Source organism: Apostichopus japonicus, chromosome 7 (genome assembly GCF_037975245.1).
Source record: "Apostichopus japonicus isolate 1M-3 chromosome 7, ASM3797524v1, whole genome shotgun sequence".
NCBI lineage: Eukaryota > Metazoa > Echinodermata > Holothuroidea > Aspidochirotida > Stichopodidae > Apostichopus > Apostichopus japonicus.
The window spans coordinates 21,572,131-21,595,688 of NC_092567.1; the positions used below are offsets into that span (position 1 = coordinate 21,572,131).

The following is a 23,558-nucleotide window of genomic DNA, read 5'->3' on the forward strand; positions in this document are numbered from 1 at the left end:
AAATAAATCTTGAGTCTTGTATCTACCTATGTGAGGACATGTGGGGGGGGGGACATGTGTGTGTGTGTGGGGAATGAGTGTGCATGGGGGGTATGGATGTGGGATGCATGTGGGGGATGCACATCTAAGGGTGTATTTTTAGGAGTGCATAGAGAAGTCATGAACATGAATTAGAGTTTAAGAATTACAGGAACATATTTTAATTCAGTTGTTACCATGGAAAAGAGTTTACACTGACAGTTTGCCAAAAACTGCGAGATCGATACATCATGGTAAAATTGCATCGAAAAGTAATGTAATCTTACAATCAACAAAGTGCCGTGTGTATACGATGATTATATCAGAGCATTTACCCCTTAGGTAATTTGGTATTGTTTTACAATCTAACAAGATATATGTATAAATTAGCAAATTAAGTTGCGATTGAAATTTCTACAATTAGTAAAAATAGTCTATCCCATTTAAATATTTTAGTATAAAATGTGGTTTCTCTAATATTTTCATCATATCACCTATAAACACCTTTAAATCATAAGTATCGTTGATCTGTTTCTGCTTAGTATAAATGACCCTCTCCATCTCCCAAATGCTTCTCCCCCACCCCCCATTCTCCCCCCCCCCAAATGATAATTATTGTAACAAATACATTCATTACACCATACATTAATAATAAGCCTTATAACCATCAACTGAAGCTTTGAAAACAAGAGAAGGCCTTAATTTCATTTTGTTCAGACACTACTATATACTCTCTCAAGACAGGCTAGATGCTAGGGTCCATAGAAGTTGCTTTTATCCAGTATCTAATGACTGACCATCATATAAGCTCTATATAAAATCTAAAATTATACTTCTACTGACCAGCAACAAAATAAAGTTCAAATCCACAGCAAGAAGAGTAATAAAATCTAAATCACTGACTATAAGTTAGAATGGTTTTATGGTTTTTTTTATGATGATTAAAAGAAGTTCATGCTGCTTTTTATGGGATGTAAATTAGTCTTACCAAACTATCCTTTACTTTTGCTTTCACAATGACTTCGCAAGGAACGCTGACATGTTAATTAATTACAAGAGAAACAGGCATTTTTAATAACTTTTCTTGGTTGTGTGCCAATCTGAAAACACTGACAAAAGTCACAACCAAAAATCTGATCAGATGGCAAGGTTTGTTATGTTTATTCAGTCAGTGATGTGATGAAATTTTCACACAAAAAAACGTTTTCATTGATTTAATGCTTTTAATAACAAGCACAGAAATCCTGCAACTTTGAGGTGTGCTGCAAGACTGACTTAATTGCTTCTCAATATGAGACAACAACTCAATTCCCACTTCCAAGAAACGTAATCAAAAGCTAGGTTTGGACAAGATCAACCATGCAGTCTATAACAGCCTTATACTCTTCTTGAAAATACAAGGCATGGTTTAACTACTAATTTGCATATATAAGCATACTAAATATGACAAAAGGGCAATGAATCCAGCCAATTGGGACAATATTCTATAGTTAATGCCACTCCATGCACACACTGTCCAGCTCTCATATTATGCTTTGAAGCACTCATACCGACAGTATGAATAGTATTAATTCCCATAACAACCTGTCTGATAGAGACAGAATATCCATACTGCTCATACTGTCAGCACAAGTGCTCTGAATCATGGCATCAGAGTTTTAAAATACAGTATGATTGTAGTAACAGGGGTGCAGGGGCACCTCTTCCCCTCCTTCACGGCACCTCTTCCCTCACACCAACCACCGCCCCTCAACTACCTTACCTCCCCCAACCACCACCCCCCCCCCCAATTTTAGTAATTTTGTAATTTAGGAAACATTTTAGGAAGCATTTTAGGAAGCATTGTAGGACATGAAATAGGAATTATTTTTAGGAAGCTGGGAAAGTTATCATTAATTAAAGCCTTAAACGAGCATTTCAGAGATGTAGCACATATTTTAATGGTGGAAATTTATATAATTTAAACCAGAATAGCTGAAATGATATATCCAACACTCAAATCTGTTTTTTTTTTTTTTCTTAAAACTAAGACAGTTGTCAAAACTTAAAATTTTGAAAATGCCTCAACTTAAATCATCGATCCTTTCAACCTTCATTAGGCAAATGAGGCTTGAACAAAAGGCAAATAAAGTATCCTAGTTGAAACATGCTGATGTCTACATTTGAAAAAGATAAATAAGTGAACTCAAAGTGCCCCAAAAACTTTGAAGACATTAAAACTATCCAAAATCTCTCTTGCAGATCGGGAGAGGAAGATAAAACATGTCTGACTACTTCGACAGAGCACTTAAGACATTGAGAAGAATAGTAAACGGGGATCTATTAGGTAATTAATGTGTTTGGTACTTTACTCGTAATTCTATCCTTTTTTCCCCTTTCAATCCAATATCTTATTTATCATCATCTCACATGTTGTACAATGTATTTAAATACAGTCGATCTGTTCTGCAGACTAAAACATTTAAATAACTTTAAGTCAACTGAATCAATCAATATCAAGAAAGTTTTTAGTTAGTTGTTTCTACCGTAAAAGTCCCAAAACAAATTATTCTTTTCTTTTAGTTCATTTGGTAAATTTTTCTATACATATACTAAAATAGCCAAACAAGAGAGCAATCCATGCAGCTGTTTATCTCACCACCAGCAAACACTGATTTAAAATGAACTAAGTTATTTTTAGCTAAGCAATCGGAGGAAAGTACTACTTCACATTTCCATTGTACCTTGTGAAGGTTCTATGTTAATTCAATGTTTCCCCTTGGAGTTACAACAAGATATTTATTTAACCTAACTTTGACCTATGACCTTTAGTTCGATGGGGCCTGCAAGACCACAGGGGTTCACCCTGGGGTACCTTCCCACCAAGTCTGAAGAAAATCTGCAAGCCATTTAGGAGTTTTTGACATAAAATTGGACACACATGCACACCCCCACACAGGCACACACGTTGACCGCTCCCTCAGTCATTGATATCTGGTCACCCTGAGGTAGCCCACCATGGGTGAACCCCTGATGAGAGTAGCTACTCAGGATAATTGACCATTATCATGGCAACTGTTGCCATGGCCACTGGCATAGCTGTATATGTCCCAACTGGCACAGGAACTACAATGTCTCATTCTCCCTATGGGAGCGATAAGATAAGAATGTAGTTTTACTGTGCTAGATAGTAATTGAGATGTCAGTCCTTCAAGTAAATCATGAGATAGTTAAAGGCATTGAAGACTCGCCCAAAACCGCTTGCCGCGCTCTGAAAAAGTTAACTTTCCATTGCTTGCTAGTGAAGTTTTCTTCTTGTCGCTACAAAATGCAGACAGTAATGAAACATGATATCTTGTTATCTTTTATCTGGACCTGAGATGTCCATCGCTGCAATGTACACTGTGTTGTGGGTATTGACCGTAGCTGTATATATTGACTGTACACTAGTGTCTAATTACCGACGGTAGCAAGCTGTGTGTGTATTTGCTGGGATCCATGGTGGTGTCTAACACTTCTGTTACATCTCATTCTAAACTAGGTCAGATTACCGGCATGAGACATTTCTTTGTGCGCGAGTCTTCACACCCTTTAAGTCAATTGTGTGATTTATAAAGTAACATACACTATCTGAAAGGATGCACACAGACGGAGGGAGAATATAAACAATCACCAATTTTGTTTTCTTCTTTCTAATCTACTGTAAATCTAATTCTAATATTTGGAGAAAGAATTATCAGACATTGCCAAGGTGATCAAATGTCATACAGTTGCTTTAAGTTTGAAGGATCTGTAACATATTTCAGGAAAGGAGCGAGAGAGGAAAGAGGCCCACCAGAGTGCGACCCTTAACATGAATATGTCAGCTGGCTTCTCGCCAATCCCTACATCCGTCTCTTAGGTTAATGATCCACATAAAACTTGATAACAAACCCCTGGATTTCTCCTAAAAAGCAGCACATGAGTGAATAATTGTTAAATCTTTAACAATTTTGACAAAACAGTTTGTCTGCATATTCTGTGAATTTGACAAGCCATGTAAAATGGCAAATTATATAACAAAACCAATGGTATTCCTCACCTTTTCATTTCATCTCACAAACTCTTCTTTTACTTTTTATTTAATGGTCATGTGCAGTGGTAGCACCAGCCAAGACAATCTGTGGGACAACTAGGGGGCAAGGCATATTGCTCATTTTTTTTGGGGGGGGAAGCAAAAATATAACACCTCTACGGGGGAGGGATCTAATTGGAGGGATTCTTCTACAAGTAAAGTGACTTAGATGCAAAATAGTGCTATCATTTGACAATTTTTGATGTTAATTCGTTGCACTGGATGCTGTTTCTAATCCAAACGATTAGCCTACTTCTATATATTTGGGATAAGCAACAGATCTGATTGGGGGGAAACTGGGGGTGATGGAAGATCTGGGGGGACAATTTCCCCTCATGCCCTCCTGTAGCGCCACCACTGCTCATGTAGGTTATGAGGAAGGATGAAAAGACCTAGGTTGGTTATAATTATCTCAGAAAGTGGAAAACGGAAAATATAGTTATTGAGTTCTTTATCCGAAAATATAAATAGTGATATTTCATTTTCATTTCCAATTTTTTGAGTAACTATTGTAAAATTCAAAGTTAATTTACAACGTATGGAAATTAAGTGTCAGGAGAAACAAAATGTAAGGTGTATTCGGGAATCAAATTTATTTATTACTAGCCATTAAAATTCATTTGGTGATAAGCAAAATTTTAATAGTAATAAAAATAATCTAGGAAGATGTTCAGCCAATTACAACTTTCTTTGGCTAATTAATAATCAGAATAGATTTAATATGGAACCACTGATCAAGTTCAAACAGTTAAAACAAAAGTGTCATGTCTAATCATAAGTGTGCAAAACCTCACAGTAATAACTTGACATACAGTAGGGAAAGAGCCTGCATATACCCACCCACTGTTCCTCATCCAACAATTGCCACCCATCTCCATGCATGGTCCATCGCCCCATGTGACCCCTTCGGCCACGAAGCTTCTAATAGCAGCTCCTTGCCCCAACTATTGGTCCACTCTAATTATATCATTTAAATTTAAATAATTATAAATAGGTTATTAATTCTCAAATAGGAAATTTAGAAAAATAGCTTCACATGTGCAAGTACATTATACACCCCTTTCAACTTCCCAACCACCCCCCCCCTCCCCCCTCCAAACCCACCAACACATTACCCTGTCTCCTACAACAGTTAGGTACTAAATTAATTATCCACTTACCCAGATGGCTTGGATTTGTCCATGATCTTGAAGTAAAACAATCGCTACGGTTCTCAAATTTAATATAAATATAATTCTTTTCTTTCAGACACTGTGTTCTGGTAAAAGTGATATATATATGGCAGCTCTGGTGTCGTTTACGAGACAGTTTTTCTAATCAACATTAACAGACAGTACTATCCGACGATATTTCTTATATGATCAAAGCATTTTTTCCTTTTAATCCAATAAAATGTCTTCTTATGTCTATCACAAACTCATGTAACCCACTATAGCTGTCATAGCTGCTCAATTCTTTTTAAGTCAGGAAAAGTGATACAAAACCCACTCGCTAATATACTTTTATGCAGACATGCTCTGGCAATTACACTCTTTCAGAAAAGATCACATAGTTTGTCACGTTGCTTTTATCATGTGGAACAATTGAAATCAATCAATCTTTACCACTTTTCAGCATTGCTGAGGAAAACTGTTCACAATACCATTGATTTCTCAAGTCACTCGTATATCAGTCCACACATGGAAAAAAACTACTTTGAGAGCCTTTATATAGCTTGTCTCTCAAGACGCGGCGCACCGTTCAATATTCCCGAAATAGACAAGTTGTATACATGTATTAAATGCCAGTTGTGTGACAATAAAGACAAACTTGCTGTTTCTATAAGGAAAATGTTTAAGAGTCGTGATGAATAATGTCTCAAATTTGAAATGTCTTCAGACTTCAGCAGACTAGAAGGCCATTTTAATAATAAGTTATGATGTAAAAGTGTTGTCTGCTTTCGGAACGAAAGATCGCTCAGTTATATAAACAAGACGTGCTTCATCGGCCTTTTCTCTTACGAATCTAGAAATTTGCGCGATAAATTACGACGGCTTGCTACGGTGTTTTAAGGAATCGTGCATGTGCCCGTCTGGGTTTAATTCGTCCAATTTTACAGAGCCGTGAATCTATTCCTTGTCGATGTGAAGTTTTATGTCACCTTTTACACAATCTGAGAGGAATCCTTGATGCAGTGTTATTAACTGATGATCACATGTATGTACCACGGTACACTCTGACACGATATTGCTCAATTGTAGCTATATCTTTAAACTGCCGAGATTTTGATGAATCTTAAGGCAACGGCTCGCTCTATTTGACAATTTACAGCGTGAAGCAACATTCCGGATTTTCAAATCAACTTCAAGTATCGCTCTAAGCGACAAAAAACAGGATCATTGGATGGTTCAAGATCGAAGAAGTTCCAAATTGTAAATCAGTGATACAAATGTTGTAAATGTTTGTGGACAGGAACTTTCTAGAACATAAATGTATCAATGTGAGCTAGATTATACAGTATTTTTAGTGTTCATTTATTTAAGGCTGGAAGGAAATCAAAACATTTGGTTTCACTTATGGTAATTTTCTCACAAATAACTCCATTCAGAAAATGGACAAAAAAAGTCCATTCAGAAAATGAAGATAAAAATCTTTTCAGAATTGACTATTAAAGATGCAGAAATCTGATAATTATTATGGGAAATTTTTGATTACCAAATGCTAAGAGCCACGTTAAATTTTTAATGTTTTCTCTGCCAAACTGATGAATTAACCCAGAATAATCTACAACAGGAATTACTTTGCCAGCAGTAAATGAGTAAACATAGCTAGCTAGCTAGCTTCTGTAACCATGACAACTGTGACGTTGACAACCACATCCCAATTGTATTACCTCTTGTACAAGACTTTATATCCCAAGTGTAACCTTGGCGACTTAAACAGATAATTTAACGTTAATTGCTTCTAAGAGAATATTATTATACAGTTTAATGATAGCCGGATGAATTAGACGATATTCATAACTATAATATACAAAGATTGACTATTTAATTGTTCCGTAGTGTACAGTGGTTTCAGATGGGTGTCATGTTCTTTTTGTCAGTGTCAACTTCTAATCTTTCAAGGTTGTTTACTCGTACCAAAATGTCAGAACACTTAACAAAAAAAACTGATGATCCCATCTACATAGGAAAGTGAAAATCTGAAGGACGTCAACGACATTCAAAGTCATTAACGAGGTAATCAGACTCAGATAAAGACAGACATTAATTGGGGAAGAAAGTCAAGTTTGGTGTCCTTTCAAGATTGTCTTTTAAAAGCAGAAGAATATTTTTTGTCGCTACATACTGTACTCCTGTTTTGTCCAGTGTATATATGCAGTACTGCTTTAAATAGCTGCAAATGTTGATTTCTTTACATATAGTCTCCAGCATGCAAAGTCAAAGATCAATGACGGCTGCATTTGTAAAGAAACACTGGAATAGCTAGAGAAGGCCACTTGAAATTGACGTGACGAAATAGGAGCTCGTAAAATATTCCCACAAAGAAGACAGTAAATTCTGTAGGATCGAAAACCTAATTTCGTCCTCAGTCTTTCGTTCCAAAGAAATACGAACGAGGGGAAATGAACTTATCGAAATGACGCCGGCAATAATCACAGAAAAATTCCTGCAATCTGGAGAATGATGAACAGAGTAAATAACACTGCATTCACTCCATTGAGTCAATGCCACTCTCTCAAGACAGACAGAAAGTTTTACGATTAATTATCCAATCCAACTTTTCACTTCAAGTCCGTGTTTCGAGTTATTTGCTTTCCACATACAATGAAAGTAACACACAATAGGTGCAATATAGGGACGGCATTTTCATCCGCTGTGATATTTTCTTTGCCAGGAGTAAATGTACTGTATCAGTTCACAAAACAGAGAATTCTTTGACAAAAGATATAAGTGCTTCCAAAGTCTCTTTGAACACAGGTCTACATAACATGCAGTTTGATTCACAAAGTTTTCACAAATGTAGAAGGAACCGTGGAAAATTTGTTCTCGGTTATCGTTTTGGACGAACTTGACAGCCGATGATCATTTCATCTGCGCTGAAGAGCAGAAGATTTCCATCACCTGTCCAAAAGAGTCTTAACTTTTTGAAGACGGTTTAAATGCCGCTTGGCTGATTGCACATTCGCAACCCTCTAGGCGACTAAAGACGACTAATTTGAAAACTTCCTTCGGCGGTTCTTTTTTTCCTGGCCGATGTCTACCTTCAAATTGATCAAAATTTTTGCCTGCTAAAAGGGGGGAAATGAATTTCAGTGGCAAAGCTTGAATTAGGAACAACAACCGATTGAAAAGAGGGTTTGTTATTCCCACGGGGGGTGGAGCAAAGTAGAAACGGAGCTAAAAATCCGTCGCGATATAAAGGATTATAGGCACGAAAACTCTGTACTAGTCGTGGCTGTACATATATTACAGTTCGATCTATGCACTATACTTTAAATACACAGTTGACTAAAAACACCCCTCTATATATAATGGATTAAGCTAGTACTACTCTTAAATATTTTTAGTTATTACTGTACAGTATTAAAAAAAAAAAGAGCAAAGTTTAAAGGTCTTAAAAGAAAATATTGTTCTGATATTGGGAGTGGTAATATTTTATTTTATCTTAACTCTTTTTCTTTAATCCCTTTTGAGATATTTTTACATCATTATTTGGTATTTGCAAGCTTTATAAGATTGATGGAAGTCTTCAAGATATTCAACATTTGATCCATCATTTAAAGCCTTAGATACAAGAACAAGGAAGACCAGACCATTCTGATTTTAGGTAAGCCCTATTAATTCCAACAAGGTCGATTATTATCGAAATTTAATCCTCCATTGGGTGTACCTGCATGAAAGGATTAAATTTAAGTACTTATGCCGTAGCCTCAGATTAAATTTCGTCTGTTGTTTTCAATTCCGCACACCAGCTGGAAACCAGCAAAATTAATTTTTGAAACTTGCTAAAATGGCCAATGCAATTAATCAAAGACAATATGAAAGATAACAAGCTTGTACATAAGAACTTAATTAGCATAAGCAAACTTTGTTGATAATTATAACAGTGTATATCTTCATGTCGTGCCCATGCAAGCTCAGGGCAAAATATCAGGGTAAAATTAGGAATTTTAAAGAAAAAAAAACACATCTGAGAGCATTCAAACCAATTTAATGTAATTTGAATCTATTGTTTATGATGGGATAGTATACTGTATGCTGAAGACTTCAAACACTACATACAGCTACAAGTTAAGACAAAGGGGGAAGGGGGAGGGGCACTAGAGGAGAGGGGTGGAATTGTGCAAGCGAATAGGAACAAAAGTTGGAATAGCAAGAACATGTAAAATGAGCAAGATGGATACATAAGTGGTTAATCTGGGAGTGATTTTGAAAAGAGAGGAAAGGGTATATAGACAGGGTTAGGGGATGGAGAGGGTTAGTTTATTAATCACATGGAAATTGGTATATTGGAATGTTTCCCCATTTTGGGGGGAAAAGGGAGTGCATAAAGTTAATGAGATTTAGGACTAATTCCCAGAAGAACTTTGTTTCTGTAATGAAGATTATTAAAGCCTTCAAGTTTACAATCTTTATTTTCTATAAGGCTGAGCCACATTTTGGGGGGATTGTCTTCAATATGTATTAATATGAAATACCTTTTGTATACTGCACAAACATGCTTCATGGATTAATGAGGTACTACAAAGTGCAAATGTAGGGCAGTAGAGGGGGGGGCCGGGGCAGAAATTTGCTCCTCAAATGAAATGTTATTTGCTATTCTAAAGTATGTAATCCATTTGATTCTAGAATACTTAAGATATAAGCCAAGATGGTTTGCCATCTACTGTACCTACATGTTCAATCAACATGCCAAAATTTTTAAGTCAATAAGTTTCAAAGTTTGCTATGGTCTTGTTAATATTTGATTTGCATAGAATTGAATCGTGTCATAAGAATTAACTGAGAATTTAATTGAAATTAATTGAGCCTAATATGCTTACAGGACATCTGAAGCAATCCCAACCATCCTTATTAGTTCGTCACTAATTAGTGCTAAATTGCGAAATGCAACGCTAAACTGTTACCAGTCATTAGGCGAGGTACATGGTAAGGTACAACAGGGGGGCGCCAGTTAATTAGTATAACTACTTTGTTTATTGTCTTTGGTAGAGGTGGTGGTATATATGCAAAATTTGTTGCTTAATTAAGTGATGGAGTTTCTTACATTTACCATACACTAGCATTGATGAAGTGACAACCTCGCCATAATTTCACTGTCAAAGTTTGAAACGAACAAACAGCTCTCCTTGACATGACACTTATAAAACGTAACAAACACTCGCTGTGCTCTTTGGGGTTAACATGTTCATGACAAGCATATCTATCGTACAAGGAGAAGAATGTTTGTTTGTTGGGTTTCATTTCACCCACAAATTTGAATTAATGCAAACAAGCTTGCATTCTTCAGTTTCCTTTCTACAACTTATAGATTGATTTAAAAGCTTCTACTGTTTCAAAAGGACCTGTCCTTACAAAGACAGGCGACCATGAATACAGGCTTGAAACAGAAAAATGATACAAACAAGAATTACGGAAGAAAGTATTACAACAGTTGTTTGTTCTACATACGTTAATTCATACACTGTGCTACTCGTCAACCTGACATAAATGGGTCAATGGCTTTATACCGGTTACAAAATGTCTTACAGACATTTTAACTCTATTTCCTACAGCTGTAAGTTGGCTTTCATTTCTAAATACATACATAGGTCATCTAGCACTTAAAAAAAATATATATATAAATGAAAACGTAATGAGAAGGAAAATCAAGAACAGTGAAACAACTTCCAGCCTCCACCGGGATTCGAACCCGGGCCTCCTGCTTTGTAACGGACATTCTAACCAACTCGGCTATGGACGCTGATTGTATGCCCAGAGGTTCGAAACCGGTAAGGAAGGTCGTAATTTCACTGTAGGCGTTTGACACCTGTATCGAGCAATATTAGTTCTGTTTATATATATATATATATATATATATATATATATATATATATATATATATATATATATATATATATATATATATATATATATATATATATATATATATATATACATATATACATATATACATACACACATATACATATATATATATATATTTATATGTTATATTTTATCTTTTAAGTGCTAGTTGACCTGAACCTACATTCACTGGCAATTCCTTCATTAAACTCTGAATGCCAACAGAGCAAGATATCTGTTACAACAACAACATTTCAAGTAAATTATTAATTGCTGCAGAATTTTAAGTCCCTTTAATGTCAATAATGTGTCCCAGATTATAAATGTCACTCGATGAATCAGGAGGTGTTAACAACTGAAGACAGACAGACACGATTTAACGCTATTACGTATGTTTGCTCTGTCTTATTTAAAAAAAAAAACTCCCCAACAAGTACGGGGAACCTTTAGGGTGGGCTGCAAAAACAGTCCGATGTGTCACATTAATTAACATTGGAATAATGTAATAAACCCGGATCGATATCAGTCTTAATGTCAGCTGTACGGCACTCATGAATACTTGTAGAGGAATTTTTCATCGCTCGAGGGAAAACAAGGAGATGATATGTTGTATGTGTTATAGATAGATCCGCATGTATCAAACGTTTAATCCTGCAGTTTTCAGGTGAAGAATAAAGGAATTTTAATAGTCCCTGCCAGAAAAAGGAAGAGGAATTTTGAGCTTTTTCCCCAAACTATGGGCATTATACTTCTATATAAATTGCTTTTAAATTTGGTATAAGCTACACAATATTCAGCAATTTAATTCCTACAGTTACTAAACATGCATATGTGGCCTACTGCCTAAATTAGCATCGACAACTTGGCCTATAGAACTAATGGTATCTTGACATGTTCTACAAAGCGTTTAGGCAGAAGTTTAGCCTGGACAAGTTATAGACCAAGAAAGAAAGAATATTTTGGGTGCTAGTAATGTTTCTACATTCTGGTTTTCAAGACATACACGGTTTACAATATATGTTAAATCCCATGGAATGCTCCTTTAAGATTTAAATTTGATCGTGATGTTGGCCCTCCTCGGTGCAAGGCCTTATTGTTAATGTTCAGCCATTCGTTTCATAAATTCTAATAACTCAACCAAAACAAGTTCTTTAAACTAGACTAACAATGGACTGCAGTACTCTTGGATGTGAAATTCAACACCGGAGTTTTCCTTCGTACATTGAAAAAAACATGTTAGTTGCAGCCACACAGTACATATATATTAAGTATTTTCACAGAATACAGTGTATAACACATTGCATATGAGGAATCGATATGTGGTCTGTGTAATTTAGACTTAATCCAGTCACTCTAATTAATGATACACAATCTGGATTGATGGCAGTATTTATTTTGTAACAGCTCCTACAAGATATCAAAATAAATTATGTGCCTAAATTTCATTCCTTCAAAATTAAGTGCCATGACAAATATAGACTCTATGTCATAGTAAAACTTGAAGTTTAATGAATACCTTTAGGTACCTCACACGTGTCATTCTAGGCACAGTAGAACGAGGGTGCTAAGGTTGTGGGGAGACAGATAAGCGAGGAGCCAAGTACATACATTTTAGGTACATCACAGGTGTCAATATGCTGGATATAAAACCATTTACCTATATTCTTCCTTATCTGAGTTCTTTCTTATCACCATGCAACAACTTCTTTTTGCCCATTCTTAAACAAATATTTACAAAATCATGACTACTGTATATATTAATTATGCAAAGAAAACAGACTAAAGCAATCGTAAAAACAATAACAAAAAATAATGGACAGGTGTTTTAAGGCCTTCTGGACAATGATGCTTATCAGCAGACAAACAGGAATTGTTTTTATTTTAAACAAGCCACGAAGCCTGTAAGGAATTAGTTTTTGTCACAAAAAACTAGAAAAACAAAATCTAGAAAAAACAACATGAGGTAGATCTGAGGTTATTGATTTTTAAGGTTAAGGTCAACATCATGCAATTTTGTAATTAGTTTTCAGTTTTAATGTTTTTCATATTTTTAGTGTTTATTATGTAATAGCGCCTTTGATCATGTTTTATGGAATTGCTGCGCTTGGTATATAAAATACATTTTCTTATGATAATTTTTGTCCTGAAGGTTTAAAGCAGCAACCTGTTGTATACTTCATGATGGTAGGTTCGGAAGAATAATAATAATAATAAATGCGACTTATATAGCGCCAAATCAGTAAACAAAAGTTACTGCTCAAAGCGCTTTACAAAGAAAGTAAATTAATTTACAAAAGAACAAGTGAAAAAATGGGTCTTAAGTAGACTTTTGAAAGTAGAAAGTTTATAGCATGTTCGAATGTGATCTGGTAACTTGTTCCAGAGATAAGACCCAGAGTATTGGAAGCTTCTGTAACCATAGTTCTTCAATCGTGGTTTTGGAACAGTTAAAAACAGTTTGTTGGAGGAACGAAGTGTGCGAGTTGGAGTATATGGCAAGAGAAGTTGTGACAGGTAAACAGGCCGTTCAAGATGATGAGCACAGAAGGTGAGAAGAAGTATTTTATACTGGATTCTGTAGCTGATAGGGAGCCAATGAAGTTCCTTCAGAAGTGGGGTGGTGCGGCACTTTCTTCATTTCCTTTTCACAATACGGGCAGCCGTGTTTTGGATCTTTTGGAGTTTCTTGATGGTCGAATCAGGAAGGCCAAATAAAATTGAATTAAGAAATTCAAGCTTTGATGTCACAAACAGCTTTGATGTCAGAATGAGGGCAGTAACCCCGAAGAGGGTTTTTGAGGACGCAGTGCAATAATGTTACCAGTGACGAGGCTAGGGTAATAATAATAATAATACAGTGGATTTATATAACGCCAAATCAGACACAAGAAAAAGCTGGTCTAGCCGCTTAACAAAACAAGTCAATGCTGCAATCAAATGAGCAAGTAAAGAGGTGAGTCTTGAGGTAACTTAATAATAATATTTGCTTTTTATATAGCACTTTGGTCAGCGATAGGTCTCAAAGCGCTTTACAGACATTATATTACCCCTGGTCAATGATAACCTGTCCCAGAGACAATCCCTCCAGTCGGCAGCAGTTATATACTGCGCCCAATGACAAGTTACCTCACAGGTACCCATTTAACCCCTGGGTGGAGAGAGGCAAGTGAGATAAAGCATCTTGCCCAAGGACACAACGTAATGAACTAGGCAGGAATCGAACCAGCAATCCTTGGATCACAAGTCCGACGCCTTAGCCAATTGGCCACCACGCTCTCACAGGTACTTGAGGTAATTGTAGAAAGGTTCTGTGCAAAATCTATTATGGTCTGGTAGCTGATTCCACACATATAAGAAGCAGAGTAGACAAAACATAGGTACATGTATGTGTTTAAAGGAGGATTGGGAAGAGAAAGGCAAAGTACTTAGGCCTTGGCAGAGGAACGAAGACAACTAATCTGCTCAAAAACAATTGTTCTTAAAAGCCCACTGACAAATGTATGTTAAATTGTTTTAAGTTTGCTATTTAGAGGAAACATTCCTAAATAATTAATATAACTGATGAATTATATTATTCTAATGGATTACTGAATGATCCACAGCCAAGAAGCCTTATAGGTGGAGAACATGGAGAAATGAGAAGGGCAGGAGAGCTAGGGGAAAGAATGGACAGGGTGACACGATGAGAAGGGGGCATGAGATGAGAAGGGGGAATAGAGAAGGGGCCAGGATGAGAAGAGGAACACAATGGGGAGATGTACAGGATTGGAAGGGGCAGGATGAAAAGTGGGACATTAGGATGAGAAGGGACATGTACAGGATGAGAAGGGAAACGGTATGGAGCTAGGAGACAGTATGAGAGGGGACAATATGGAATGGAACACTATGGAACGACGGGAACAGTATAGGTAAGGGGAGTAAATGACTTAGGACAGAATGTGATAATCGGACAGGACGGAATGGAATGAGAACGGAAGGAAGTGTATGAATGTTACTTAACAAGATTCTCAAAGAGCAGGATCTGCATTTATAACAAATTGAAAATAAAACACTGAGCTATCAGTAAATTATGTAAATTATACGGGGCAATAAATCGTAATGATACTACCATCAAAAGTTCTGTATTTGTGTATTTGTCCTTGAGAGATGATCCTGCTTCATGAACACACTGTAGAGTCTATAGCACTCTTAAGGGTTGTCAGTTTGTCAGAGTTGAGAACCCCCCCCCCCACCTATCCCACCTCATCATTTATTCCATGTAATAGATTAAATTTCAGCCTCTGGTCAATATATACCTGTATATCTGTCTGCCAACAATTTTTCTACACCAAACATGACTTTGATCCAAATAATGGCAGATCTCCAAGTTTTAATCATGATGTATGATATTGACTTTAAAAATAAAAGGAAATGAAAATCCAGTCTGCATCTATGCTTTTCTGACGGATTTATTACAAAAACCATCGCAGTTCATTTTCGCAAATCAGAGGGGAAATCAACTATATATCTACTATACGTCATACCTGCATTATGACGACACTCAAGGTCAAGGGTACTTTTCATACATGCAAGTAAGGAGCACTAATCGAAGCAAATATGGCATATTATACCATACGTAGCGCCACTGCATGCATCCAGGGAATAATGATACGAGATAAATACCACAATGTTTGACTCCTTTATTTTTTGAATAAGTTTTTGATTGCTGAATGGATACAGGAGATTGACTCACAAGAAAAGCTGAGTACTTCAACCGATTATCTCGATCACGCATTAGGATCATTCAATTATACCGTTTAATACCGGCATCGAGTTTGTATCAATAAAGACTATCTCAAAACTGACACATCTAAACCAGTACAAAACACCATATTTGGAAAGGTTAATTATGCGGTGCTTTCGAAAAATGTGATGGAGAAGTGGATTTTGACATTTAGGTCGAGATAAAAAAAAATGATACTCAAAGACAATGTACAAAGTGGATGCAAATTTGGTGCAAAAATTCGTAGCCATGCAAGAGCATGTGAGCTGCTTAGATCTGTGATTGATAGATTCTGGAAGATGGGGAGGGGGAGGGAGAGGGGGAAGGGGAGGAGGGAGAGGGGGAGGTGGAGGGATGTTCAAATTGCAGGGAGTGATTTAGCATTTACCGCAGTTATTCATACATGTAATGACCTAGAGATATTTTATGCCTCAGACTAAATAAATCTGGGTCGGTATTTTTCAACCCAAAACCCACAGCAGGTACAATTAGGTGTTTCTTGCAATATTTAGAAATACAGAATATTACACAAAAGTGGACAATATTTACCACTTAAAATACCACTTAAATTTTCAAAACTGTTGATTTTGTTACTTACCTTTATAATGTCTTTAATCGCTTTCAATTTTATTGTAATTTTTGTATCATAACTTTTTATACTCTCCTAATATTGATAAATTGTATTTTAAGCTATTTATACTGGAATAAAGGAAACTGAAACTTCTAATAACTTAATAGATCTCTCCCCACTTTTGCATTTTTTTCTTTTCATTTTCTTCAAACAAAACTAAGGTTTCAATGATTTTGTCAAAAACACAAGATTCAAGATTCTTATTTCCTGATAGAGACCCATATCGCACATGTAATGTTGGATTTGTGAGTACGCCTGCATGCATGGAGCCTACAGTAATATACTGTAAGCATAGACCTAGCTGCACGTACAGGGAAAAGATTGATCGTTGAAAATGTATAAACTCTATTGCTTTACAGAGAAATCCAGTTAAACTATTGACATATATAGTATATAGTGCCGTGGTAAATTATTAAACCGTGATCCGGTTCAGGTGATTAATGGTATATACTTGAAAGGACCGTAGGAAACCATAAAAGTAGTGATTCTGGGTAATTGAAAAAATGATGTAAACACCATCTGGTAATCGCTTTATCTTCAGGGTGATTTGACAAATTCTGAGGTATATACTATCTCAAATCCTGGTAAATTTGAGTAGATCTTAGCTGATGAACATGGCTTAATTTGTGGTAATTTGGTACGAGTATATTTCATAATTAGAAATAATTAAGAAAGTTATGTGTTATTGATGATCTGATGACAGCTGATTAAACAAAATCTTAATTCGTTGCATATGTAACAGTATATACTTGCCAATTAATCAGCAGCATAATATATAATAGGAAGAGGGAAGGAGGGTTCAAATTTTGGGGGTGCACAAAAGTTTGCTGATGTTTGTCCTAGGGAGGGGAGTAGGGAGAGGGATGCAAGGGTCTGTCCTGTCCCCTTTGAGATACTTTTTTGGGGGGGGGAACAGGAACTTAAATGACAAATGGTGCTATCATTTCTACCATTTAATTTTCAACAACACTTGTGCAGTTAATATGAGGGCAGTGTATACAACTTTGTGTCCGTTTTTAATAAAATGTTAGCCATTTGGAAGTGTGGCTACGGTCCTGGGGGGAGGGGAAGATGGGGTGGGGGAGGGCATAGATGGGAGGAAGCAAAAGCCATTGTGTTGACATATAGCCTTCAAAGTTCATTGTTTTTAACCAATAGTTATGATTACATTATGAATATTTCTTCCTCCCCTTGCTATTTCTTCCCTTCACATACTGTTCTCTTTAATTTGCATAAAATGAATATTCATATTACAATCTTTCACATATCCATCACCAATGTTTTATAGCCCAACCCTATTCTTCTCGTTACCACTGCCATATCCTCCCCCTTCCCATCCTGCTCTCCTGTACAAATCTACTTTTAAAGCCTTGGTTCTAAAACTATGGGCCGCATCTCAAACTTAGGCTGCCGGAAATATTTTAAAGATTTATTAGATTTTAATTTTTTTTTAAAGATTTGATGCTTTGATTTACGAAAGTATAATAACATTAACAAAATATGTCCAGCCAATGACATTCGACCTGCACAGCCCACTGTATTTTCATTATATGGTAGTACCATAAACTGCATCCAAGCAAACACACCTCGGATGAAAACATGTTATTATATGCCGACATCAAATGTTAATGTTTACGTTGTAAACGTGACCGGTTTTCATTCAAGGTATTCCGATTAATCATCATCAACATCACACAAATGTAAACTAAACCAATCACATCTTACCGATCTCACGTAGCTAAAAATACCACAATTTCAAAATGGTATTTCAATTTTCCACACCATAAATTTTGAAATTATTATTCTTCATTGGTTATATGTTCCTTTTAGTTTTGGGTCATTACCTTTAGATTTGCCTTCAAAAAGTGTATTTTGGTGAGGAAAAGTTTACAAACTAATTGATTTTCTGATAAATAAAAGGTAAACACTTTACAATGAAAGGAAAAAGTATTAAACGAACAATGTCTGCTTTTTTTTCTTCTCTTCCTTTCTTTTTTATAATACATCTGGCCTTTTTTTCCCATTTTTTAGGGTATTTATAGTTCCTTTCCATTCCCCTTTCACATTTTTATACTTTATTTTGCTTTCTTTTGCTATATTTTGAGTTTCTTATTTATTTATTTAATTATTTTTTATTTATTTTATTTTATATTTGGTTAATAATTTAACCAACCCTAACCCTAATAAACCCTAACCTAATTTTATATTAGGTTAATAATTTTCTACTAGGACTCTGAATTTCATGCAATCTTGGTTTTGGTTTGTTTACAAGAGTTTCCAACCCTCCATAGAATAATTACAATAAGAATGAAACCTCCCTGATCAAAATTTGAGCACTGTCTTTGACATACCTAAAATTTCCAGTCAATATTGATGTCCGCCTTTCGAGAGACACAATGTTTTGTTTATATCATAACTCTAAGTCTGTTGTAATGTTATAATACAATGCTTCAAGGTGCCCCAGCTAGTTATAATGTTTAGGCATGTGATGAACTCGAGGTTGTGTGGTGTCTGAATCAATTAAAGTTACCAATTCTTGGCGACAATCAAAATTCTCTGCATTCATTTGGGATACTTGTATAGCGGATGACATTGCAGTATATACTGTATATATAGGCCTACGTTCAGATACATTAGACCTGTATGAACTAAATGAACTTATGAGCAATGTAATTAGTATATAGGTTAATGGATTAGTGTACTATTGTAAGCTATAATAAGTTAATTACATCAACATGTGCAAAACAGCTGTATAAAGGTACATCTTCTAGCTATTAAATTTCAGTTGAGGATGATCGCAGACACAAGTGTAACGTACGTACTGCACAGTTTGATATTAAAGGCGACCGTGGCGCTGTACTGTACGTATCATTTGAACATCATAAAGGGGGAAAGAATCAGCACACATAAGCCAGAAAGCAGGCGCGAAGCCAAGGGGGGGTAAGGTGGCAGCCGCCCCCCTTGAGCATATTCGCTAGTAATTTCAAAAGAGTAAATGCTAAGATGCAACTTAAGGGCTGGGAAGTGCCATATCCAGCGATCTGGGAGGCATTTTCAGCCAAAATTTTCTTGTACGCTTCGCGCCAACTCATGGTGGCGCTACGCTTAGATAGTTTGCAATGCCGTATCTACGGCTCTGATAGTTTACCTACATTTTCGCCCTTCACTTGCAAATTCCTGGCTATGCACCTGCCAGAAAGTATGTGGTGTTGTATAGGGTTTAATTGGGAGGTGATGAGAAGCCCAGGGAGTGATAAGGCAAAATAAAACTGTAAAACAATAACTTATAAAATTGTTCTGAACTTCTGAAACAGTTCTGTGCCTTATGAAACATTCAGGGAACACAACTGCTACAGATCCAACAGGAACAACGTTACCTGCTTTATATGCATAGCAATTAAAAACATGTAAAAAATACAAGAAATGTAACAACATAACAAAGTTGCTATACAGACAAGATGGCTAAACTTGTAGTTAAAGTGGCCAAATCACTGTGATAGCAAACTTGCTATAAAAGATACCCAAATTGCTTATAATCAAGATAGCCACATTGCTATAAATATAGACAAATTGTATTACAAGATACAAAAAAACTGCTATTGAAAGGTTACTTATTGTATATATGCAAAATTGCTATACATACATAGCCAAATGAAATTGGTTATAAAAGACAGACAAATTGATACACATATCTTTACCCTTTGCTTTGTTTTTCATATCATTGAAGTTACATACTAGGAGTGTTAGCGCAGCTGTGGTTACGCCAGTGCCTTTCAATCATAAGGTCCCGAGTTTGAGTCACTCCAAGATTAATGTATGTCGTCCAGTTACAGAGTTGTTGACAATTCATAATCATGGGCTTTAAATATGAATCTAAGAGACTGACTTCGGTCAGCTTGCGGCTTTGATAAGCCAATGATGGCTTCTTTTGCGAGTTCCTGCTTGTAGGAGGATCTAAAATACATACATACAGATGTCAAGGACAGCAAGCTTGGATTCAAAGGCAAATTTTTGTTTTTATATCACTGATTGCATGATCAGCCTAATTTAACTAGCTAATGGGCCCCTTATACAAGACATGTGATGCACATGAGAGAGGTTCGTTAATGCTAATGTTAATTGCTAATTACTACATGAACAAACAAGGAAGGGATGTCTGACGAGGACTTGAGTTTCCTTTACTAGGGTGACATGATGAAAGTGAAACAATTGATGCGTATATTATGATTAACTTAATAAATAATGATGCAGGCATGTATGTTTTATGAATATGGTGCTCATGTGCTCATATGGTGCTCATATGGTGCACAATGAATGGGATAACAAGGACTTGGCAATCACTCACGGAATTAACAATAAAAAATGGGGGGGGGGGGTGAAGGGGAGAATGAGTGTATTGTGATAATCTATAATGTCATATTGTATGGGACTATTTCAACAATTTCCTTGAAGGAATTCACCATAAAAAAAGGAAGGGGGAATCAATGCATTGTGAAAACCTGTATTGTCACTTAATAGATAATACAGGCATGTATGTATTATGAAAATGGTGCACATTTTCTATATTACATTTACAATTCCATACAATGAAAGAGATAACAAGGACTTGGCAATTACTAACGGAATTAACAATAAAACATGAGGGGGGGGGGGAGGGGAGAATGAGTGTATTGTGAAAATCTGTAATATTATATATCCATGGACTATTTGAACAACTTCCTTGAAGAAATTAACAATAAAAAAGGTATATATAACATGTATAGCCTATATAACACAAATCATGTGAATTAAAGGAAGTAGATATACCCAGCTTCATATATATATATCGGTTTAATATTACCTACTGTACTTTGGGAGTGGAAGGGGGGCGGGAGGGGGGGGGGAATTAATGCATTGTGCAAATCTGTAATGATAAACATAGACTATTCCAACAGCTGCTTTTGTTTTTTTTTTTTTTTTACTTTTATATTTTTTTCTAAAGTTGAAACTATTCAATCTTGGAAAATGATTCAATTTTAGTTGTGACGAGATGTTGTTTATTAAATGTTGGGAAATATATTCGATAATCCAGTGGCAACTGTGTCAAAAGTAGACGACATTGTGTACTGTAGGAATTTGTAATCTTTTAGTGCAGCTTTACATGACAGGCAGGGCTGGTCTGCAAATACGGATGTAAACATTTTGAAAGTTATGATTATAGTACGGCCTTCACCACTTCCACAATTTTTGTTGACGTCTAAGCCACTTCCTGGCCCCCTCATTATAGATACTCTCAATGTACTCCTGCATTTCCTCCTTCTCCGTACATTCAATCTCTCACATGTGTCCTGCACAGAAGTCATACCACATAAACATCCTGTATCAATTTAAAGGGTGTGAAGACTCGTACAAAAAGAAACGTCTGATGCCTGTAATCTGACCTAGTTTCGAATGAGGTACACAGAAGTGTTAGACACCACCATCAATCCCAGAAAATACACACACAGCTTGCTACCATCGGTAATTAGACACTAGTGTACAGTCAGTACATACTGCCGCGTTCAATACCCACAGCACAGTATACAAACGATACAGCGATGGACATCTCAGGTCTAGCTAAAGATAACAAGGTATCACGTTTCATTACTGTCTGCATTTTGTAGCAACACGAACAAAACGTCACTTGCAAGCAATAGAAAGTTAACTTTTTCAGATGGCCGCACGCGGTTTGGGGCGAGTCTTCAATGCCTTTAAACAGTCACATTTGTGGGTATATATATGAAAGGTAGTGTAACTTACAAAGTCACAATGTCAGTTTTCAAAGTTACAGATGTGCTCACACCGGCCGGGCTGCGAGCCGCTGCGTCCGGCAGGTCTGAATGTCGCCCGGCACAAACAGAATTATAAACATTGCATCCTTTCTTGATGATTAATTTAACAAATTTTACCATTACCAAAGTATGGGTGAATACTTGGCACATAAGTTAGTGCCAGAATAGGAACAAGATAGCATCATTTGCCATCCAAGCGTACTTCATTTTCAAACATTTCCAAAGGGGAGGGGGAACCCCGGCCCCCAGGACATGGATCAAACTACCACCCAAATCCGCCCAGCACTCAAATATTTTTGATCACATATCTAGGCATAATGTAAAGCAAGAAGCTGTAGCTACTGCAAACATTTTTTCGCAGCAAGGCTTGAGTCAATTTCAATAATTGAGCATTTTCGACACACCAGCATTGGATGCCTATTGTACATGTGAAAAATGCACAGCACAAAGTATTGCATCCTACACAGCCTGGCTGCAGAATGCTGCAGCCCCCTCAGCATCCTATTATTTACAAACTAAGAGAACTCCCCGCAACTTTACTTTGTCGACCCCACAAAAACTAAGTAGTATAATTAGCACAACCTTGCAGGTATACCCTGTTTTAGAGACCAACTTTATATCCTAAAAATTTGCCTAAGAGCTAGGCTCAGAATGCAACATTTATTGTCTTAAATTGTCACTTCTAATGGGTAGGACCTCCGACCCACAAACCCAGATAGATGGCGGCTCGGTTCAATGACCTCAGGACTGAAACCCCTCCATTCACTCAACAGAAAAAAGCCATTGTTGTCATTGATTTTTTCACGCCTAATTAGAGTTAATTCTAGAATATTACAAGAACATATCAGGTATGAAGTAATGATCTAAAAATTGTGACAGAATTGTGCAAAAAAAAAAAAATTAAGCACCTTGAAAATGAAGATTAAAACAAATTGGTTTTCATCATGTAATTAAGGTAATCCTTGTTAACATACTGTAGCAAGCACCATGCAGACAGCACTAGGAATTCAAAGTTTAAAAAGTCATCAAATATGTACTATTTGTCCTAATTTCTAAACTTGCTAAAAGTTTTCAAAAGTATGTTTTCCCTGGCAGTTGTGACTATCTTACATAACTTTTTTACCCAAAAAAATCAGGAGGGTTTAAGATTAGACTTATTTAGGCAAAATGTTTGTGTAAGTTCACTCAAGTGGCA

The 23,558-nt window shown here is 36.2% G+C and overlaps 1 protein-coding gene across 9 annotated transcripts in view; it reads right to left on the reverse strand.

Annotated features, from left to right (window-relative positions):
• The window catches only part of LOC139969730 (tumor protein p53-inducible protein 11-like), a 120,366-nt gene that overhangs the window by 18,377 nt on the left and 78,431 nt on the right, over positions 1-23,558 (reverse strand). Inside the window, exon 1 of one of the 9 annotated variants that reach the window (XM_071974940.1) lies at positions 5,272-8,545. The exons of the other annotated variants lie outside the window; for them this stretch is intronic. Coding sequence (XP_071831041.1) covers positions 5,272-5,294 — 23 coding nt within the window. The 5' untranslated portion in view covers positions 5,295-8,545. Of the gene's footprint in view, positions 1-5,271; positions 8,546-23,558 lie in introns of those variants that run through there. 9 annotated transcript variants of the gene reach the window in all.